At 61.9% G+C, this 7,160-nt stretch overlaps 1 protein-coding gene across 1 annotated transcript in view; it reads right to left on the reverse strand.

Moving 5' to 3' along the window:
* The window catches only part of PHOSPHO1 (phosphoethanolamine/phosphocholine phosphatase 1), a 6,206-nt gene extending 2,050 nt beyond the window's left edge, over window positions 1–4,156 (reverse strand). The window contains exons 1-2 of the mRNA XM_015615797.3: window positions 4,004–4,156; window positions 594–661 (exon numbers count right to left, since the gene is read on the reverse strand). Of these exons, the coding sequence (XP_015471283.1) occupies window positions 594–638 (45 nt within the window). The 5' untranslated portion in view covers window positions 639–661; window positions 4,004–4,156. The remainder of the gene's footprint in view (window positions 1–593; window positions 662–4,003) is intronic.
* Between the last annotated feature and the right edge of the window lie 3,004 nt (window positions 4,157–7,160).

Raw genomic sequence — 7,160 nt, forward strand, 5'->3', positions numbered from 1 at the left:
GGCTGTGGGACAGACAGACAGACCCCGCTGTCACCGGGCTGTGGGACAGACAGACAGACCCCGCTGTCACCGGGCTGTGGTGGCACCGGCCGTCCCCAGGCCCCTCCGGGCACGACAAGGTCAGACCCGCCCGGTACCGGGACCCGGTGGCCCCCGCCTGATTAACCCGGCCGGGCAGGGAGGGGTTAATCCCCCCTAAACCCCGATCCTGCCCAGGAAGGGATCGCAAATCCCGAGCTCACTGAGCGGGATCAGGGAATTCCCGGATTGGGAAAAGGGATCAGGGAATTCCCGGATTGGGAAAAGGGATCAGGGAATTCCCGGATTGGGAAAAGGGCTCCGGGATGGGATCCGGGAGGGGACAGCGGGGACAGGGTGGGGACAGCCCAGCCTGGCCCTGTGCCACCTCGGGGACACGGGAGTGACAGCCCAGGGAGGCTCCGGAGGGATTTTAGGGAAAAGTTCTTTCCCCCCGAGGGTGGAAAAGCCCTGGAGCAGCTCCCCAGGGAACGGGCACATTCCCGGGCTGGGATTTTGGGGTGATCCCGGGGCATCCCAGCCCATCCCAGGCTGGAATTCTGGAATTCACTGACCTTAGACAGGCAGGGCAGCCCCAGGGCCTGGCAGCACCTCCTCATGCCGGCAGCATCCCGGGCCAGCGCTGCACAGAAAACAGGGAAATCCGTCAGCCCTGGAGTGTTTTCCCTGGATATTCCCGACTTCGGGAGCTGCTGCTCCGGGGAGGAGGAACTGGAGCGGAGCAGAGCCCGTTTAAAGCCTCTGATCGCTCCCAATTCCCCCGGAGGGCAGAGAGGCAACAGCGAAAAAAACTCCGGGAAGAGGGGGAAAAAATCGGGATGAGGGAAAAGAAACGGGAAGAGAAAAGAAAAAGAAGCCGGGAAGAGGAAAAAAAAAAAAAAACGGGAGCACTAAAAAAACGGGAATGGCAAAAAATAAAATGGGAATAGCAAAAAAAACCAAAACAAAACAAAAAAATACCACAAAAAGGGATCAATGGAAAACCCGAGGAACAGCGGAAAAATCCCGGGAAGAGCAGAAAAATCCCGGGAAGAGCGGCCCTGCTCCAAACCCACCCCGATTTTCTTCCAGCGTTATTTTGGGGAGTTCCTTTGGATGGAGAGATTCCCCTGGAATGACCCCAAAGGCGGAATTCTGCCGACCCCTGGTGGTCCAAAGCGAGGGGAAACCTCCCCAAAAAATCTCTGGGATGGCCGGGAATTGAGGAATATCCCTCTGGAATTGAGGAATATCCCGCTGGAATTGAGGAATATCCCTCTGGAATTCAAGAATATCCCGCCGGGAATTGGAGCCGACCCCGGGAGGATTCCGGGGATTCACCACCAGCAGCAGGAAGATTTTTGCGGCTGAGGGCGATTTCTGGGGGATTTGGCTGGATCGGATCCCGGCTCCCGATTATTTTGGGAACAAACTCGATCCATGACTCCGCTGGAATAAAAAAACCGCGGCTGCGGCGGCACCTGGCGCAGGGAAACGGAACAGCCGGGCTGGAAATTTTGGAAAAATCCCTTTTTTGTGTGGCCTGGAACCACACACTGGGTGTTTCTTTGCTAAAAAAAACCCGTCAGAAGTTAAGGGTTTATTTACGGACAAAATCTGGAGCCAAATAACGCCGGAGCCAGGCTGGGAGCGGCTTCCAAAGAGAGAGAGATGGAAAAAAAACAAACAAACAAAAAAAAAAGGATTGAACAGGAAAGAGGAACTGGAATTTTGGTCACTGCTTGGCCGCTGGCAGCAGTGAGAAAATAATTTGGGATAATTCGGGAGAGTTTGTGGGGCTGGAAGAGCCCTGGGGTGTCCCTGGGGGACACGGGGAGTGAAACCGGTCCGAAAACTCCCCAGGGTTTGGGGTTTGGGGTTTGGGAGAAGTTCCAGGGATGGAATTTTGGGGCAGGTGAGGTCGGACAGAGCCGCCCGGAGCCGCCGCTCCCGGAGATTCGTCCTGGACATCAAAACCCGGCCCCGACCGAGCCCCTCCGGGCTCATCCCGAGCTCCGGGAGCGGCCCCGGGTTTCAGCAGCGCTCCCGCAGCAATTCCAACCTCCCCGCTTCTCCCGGGACCGATCCCGCTGCTCCAAACCCCTGGAAAACTCAGCCCGAACCCCCCCGGACCGGCGGCACCCCCGGGCAGGGCGGAACCGGGACGGTCCTGAGGGATCCCGGGGGAAAACGCGGCTCCCGGGACAATCCCGGGACCACCGGGACCACCGGGACAATCCCGAGACAATGCCGGGACAGTCCCGGGACAATCCCAGGACCACCGGGACAATCCCGGGACCACCGGGACAACCCCGGGACAACCCCGGGACAATCCCGGAACAACCCCGGGACCACCGGGACAATCCCGGGACAATCCCAACCCCATCTCCCAGCCCGGAGCATCCCCAAGATGCGGCTGCAGGAGCTGCTCCCCCCAAAAATCGCCCCAAAACCGCCCCAAAAAGGCCCCAAAACCGGATCTAAAAACGGCCCCAAAATCGCCCCCAAACCGGACCCAAACCCGCGATGAACGGGATCAAAACGGGCCTTAAAACCGGAGCCTGAATTATTTCGGGATTGAATCCCAGGGGGTATTTGGGGATTGAAATCCCCTGCGGGATCCCTGGCATCCCCCAAAATCCTTGGGATACGGAGAAGGAAATCCCAGTAAAGCAGAGCTCAGCCCGGGCTCTGGAATTCCCAGCGGGAAGGGAAATCCCGGCGGGAGCGGATCCCGGTTCCCTTCCCGCAGAAAAAGGGGCTCCCTTGGGCAGCGGAGCAGCCGAATTTCCCCAAAAAAACCCCAAAAAACCCAAAAACGAGCGCAGCCGGAGAGTCGGGACGGAAAAATAAATGGGATAATTGTTCTGGAATAAAGATTTCAACTCCCCGAGTTCGGGATGAGGCTCGGGAGCCGCCTGGGAATTGCTGGGAATCGTTTCCCGGCGCGGTTTGTGCCCCGAAATTCGGGATTTTGGGATCTCCGAGGGAGGAAGGGCCGGAGGCGCCGCCGCCCTCCCGATCCCCGCGGGTTCCCAGAAATCCGGAGCCGCTCCCGGAGCCTGGGAATTCCGGGATCCCGGAGGAATTCCCGGGGCAGCGGCGCTTTCCGCCGGCGCTCTCCGATCGTGTCGGCTCTGGAGGTTTTTAACCCCAAAGGGGATTTTGATGCGTTCGATATTCGGATTTTAACGAGCTCCGGCTCCTGTCCTCCAGCGGAATTCCCGGGAACCGAGCGGGGGGAATCCCAAAGCCACGAGGGGAGAACCGGGAGCGGGACTCGGTCCCGGCGCCGCTGGAACCGAACCCGACCCGCCCCGAACCTGAAGAGGAGGAAATGCGGGAAAATCCCGGGAAAGGAGCGCTGGGAGCCGGTCCCAGCCAGCCCCGGGGTCCCCTGGACCCTCCCCGGGCTCCGCTTTTCCCGGGATTCCCGGGATTCCCGGGACTGGGAGCGGGCGGCCCCTCCCAGGTCACCCGGGGCTGCTCCGGCTTTTCCCGGGATTTGTTTTTCCTGCCGGGAATGCGCAGCCCCGGAGCGCCCGGTTCGGGAGATCCAGCCCCGATCCCCGATCCCAGCGTAGCCGCGGCCTCTCCCCCGGTGCCACCGGGCCGGCAGCGGCTCCGGTACCGGCTCAGCCCTCCCCGAGCTCCGCGGCTGCTGCCGGTACCGGCGGGACTGGATGGCGGTCGCTCCGCGCCCGGGCGGCACCTCCCGGTACCGGCAGCAGCCGCAGCGGTACCGGCAGGGTCCAACCGGCTGGGGAGCGCTCCGGTACCGACAGGGTCCGACCGTGTCGGCATCCCCCGGTACCGGCACCATCAGCTCCGGTCCCGGCAGGATCCCGCCGATTGGAGACCCCCCGGTACCGGCACCATCCGAACCCGACAGGATCCAACCGGGGGGGGTCCTCGGTACCGGCAGCAGCCGTGGCGGATCCGGTATCTCCCGGTACCGCCGCGGTGCCGCCTCTCGCCTCCTTACCGGGTCGGAACCTGCCGGGAGCGCCCGGTCCGCCCCGGTACCGGAGCGTGCGGGGGCGGTGCGGGGGCAGCCCAGGCTCGGGGCCGGTTCGGTGCCGGTTCGGGGCCGCTCCGTGCCCGGTGCCGCCGCCGGCGCTGCTGCGAGCGCGGCCCCTTTAAAGCGACGCCAGCGGGGCCGCCGCAGTGCGCGACGTCATCGGCAGCGCAGCCAATGGCGGCGCAGCTTCCCCGCCGCGGAGGGGCGGGGCCCTGCCAGGCTCCGCCCCCTTTCCCGGGGCCCGCGCGGGTCCCGCCCCCGCCGAAGTCCCCAAATGGGGACAAAACAACCCAAACACAGCCCTGATCCTCATCCTGATCCCTCATCCTCATCCTCATCCCAAACCCAACCCCGATCCTGATCCTGATCCCTCATCCTCATCCCCATCCCCATCCTCATCCTCATCCCCATCCCCATCCTCATCCTCATCCTCATCCTCATCCTCATCCTCATCCCCATCCCCATCCCAAACCCAACCCCGATCCTCATCCTGATCCCTGATCCTCATCCTCATTCTCATCCCGATCCCGATCATGATCCCGATCCCGATCCCAATTCCAATCCCGGTCCTGATCCCGGCTTCTCCCCCGCTCCGCCGCCGCCCCCCCGGCTCCGGTTCAGCCCCCGGAGCCCCCCCGGCTCCGGTTCAGCCCCCGGAGCCCCCCCGGGTCCGGTTCAGTCCCCGGAGCGCCCCCGGCTCCGGTTCAGCCCCCGGAGCCCCCCCGGCGCCGCGGTTGAGCGAGAAAAGCCCGAATTGTGCCCAGAATAGCGGCGGGACCGGGCGGGGCCGGGCGGGACCGGCGCTGTCCCGGGAATTGCGGGGTGGCCGTGCCAGGACCCCCCGCCCCGCCCGGGCCCCGCCGCTATCGCGGCCCCGCAGAAGCCGCCGAGATAAAAACCCCGAGCAGCGCCCGCCGGGCGCCGCCTCGGCCGCGAAAAACCCAAATCCCAGCGGAATTGGGGCTTTTTGCTGGTTTTTAATTAAAGGTGTCCGGGAATGGAATCCTCGGCCGGGATTCCAAAGGTCGGGAAGAGCCGCGGCGGTGCCGGCAGTGCCACGTTGTCCCCGTCCCGCGGGCACGGCCACAAAGGTCGGGATTTTCCTCTTTTCCATGAAATTCCATCGCGGAGCAGAGCCCGGAGCGATCCCGGCACCGTCCCCGGTGCCGACCCTGCCCCACCGGCCTCTCCTGGGGAATACCGGGAATTCTTTTAGGGAATTCTTGTAGGGAATTCTTGTAGGGAATCATTATTTTAGGGGATTATTTTAGGGGATTATTTGATCCCCTCCTCAGCCCGGGACACTCCGGCTCTGGAATTCGCTCCCGCTTTTTCCCGGACTTTTCTCCCCCTCTGGAGCCGCTCCAGCCCCGCTCCGAGCGCGGCCGAGCGGGAGATTCCAAAGGGCGAATTCCCCACGGGTTCCTGCCCCTTCCCACCGGGATCCAGCGGGATCCATCCCGGACCCATCCCGAACCCGTCCCGGACCCATCCCGATCCCTTCCCGATCCTTTCCCGGACCCATCCCGGGCTCATTCCGAACCCATTCCGGACCCATCCCGAACCCATCCCGATCCTTTCCCGGATCCATCCCGGACCCATCCCGGGCTCATTCCGGATCCATCCCGGATCCATCCCGGATCCATCCCAGACCCATCCCGATCCCATCCCGGACCCGTCCCGGACCCATCCCGGATCTATCCCGATCCCTTCCCGATCCTTTCCCGGACCCATCCCGGATCCATCCCAGACCCATCCCGATCCCATCCCGGACCCGTCCCGGACCCATCCCGAACCCATCCCGGATCTATCCCGATCCCTTCCCGATCCTTTCCCGGATCCATCCCGGGCTCATTCCGAACCCATCCCGGACCGATCCCGATCCCATCCCGGACCCATCCTGGATCCATCCCGATCCCATCCCGGCCCCTTCCCGATCCCATCCCGCACCCGTCCCGGCCCCATCCCGATCCTTTCCCGCTCCCATCCCGATCCCATCCCGATCCTTTCCCGCTCCCATCCCGATCCTTTCCCGCTCCCATCCCGGGAATTCGGCAGGGACGCTCCCGGTGATTTTCCACTGCGGAGAGCCCCGGGACGCTCCTGGCAGCTCCGGGATAACCACGGGAGCCTTTCCCAACCCCTGGATCCGCCCGGATTCTTTCAAATTCTTGACTTTCCTGCATTTCAAACCCCACTTTCCCACCCTTTTTTCCTGGAATAAATCCCTTGGGAAGGATCCCAGCCCGCCCTCCCAGCACCTCACATCACGGCCAGACCGGGAAAGAGGGGTTGGAATTTTTAATCTTCTTCCACAGAAAGGAAGTTCATAAATTCTCAGAATGATCCGATACAGAGCGGAGCTGAAGAACAGGAAAAAAAAAAACCTTCCCGGATTCTGGAATTCTCGGGAGAGCAGCCTGGAATTTATGGAGAAGGGGGAAAAGAACCTGGAATAGAAATTATTGCTCGTCCATTTGGGGCTTTCCCAGCGTTTAAAAATCAGATTATCCCAGGCCTGAGCAGGGAATTGCAGGGGTGGAAGGCAGAGAATTCCAGGAATTGCAGCGGTTGGGAATTCAGGATTGGAATTTTTCCTGCCAGGAGGGAACGGGGGGGTTAAATATTCTGGAGAAAATTGTTTAAAAACGTCATTTCTGAGGGGCCTCCGTTCAGCCAAAAATGAGGGGTTTGGACCCAGAACGGTCCCGGAGTTTCCAATGTTATGGAAAACCCAACTCCGGGATTGGGAAAACCTTGGGAGGAGCAAATTCCAGAGGTTTTCCCAACCCAGCTTTGTCCTGGGGGAGAATTCCGCCTTTTCCGGCTAAAAACGAATCCCAAAAGCCGCGATCAGGCCGGGATTCCCCCCCCGGGGGAGTTCGGTGGGATCGGGGCGAGAAAAGCGGCACAAAGAGGAGGAATTCCCAGGAAAACGGGATTTTCCTGGCTCCAGGGGGAGAAAATCCAACGTGAGGGGTCCCGAGGGAGCCCCAGGGAATCCCAGCCTGGAACGGGACAATTCCCACGGGAACAGCTCCAGCCTGGACCTGGAATTGCCCCAAATCCCCGACTCTGTCCCTAAAAACCATCCGGGAACATCCCGGGCTGGGAAACAGCT

This window comes from Parus major, unplaced genomic scaffold (genome assembly GCF_001522545.3).
Source record: "Parus major isolate Abel unplaced genomic scaffold, Parus_major1.1 Scaffold273, whole genome shotgun sequence".
In the NCBI taxonomy this organism is placed as follows: Eukaryota; Metazoa; Chordata; class Aves; order Passeriformes; family Paridae; genus Parus; species Parus major.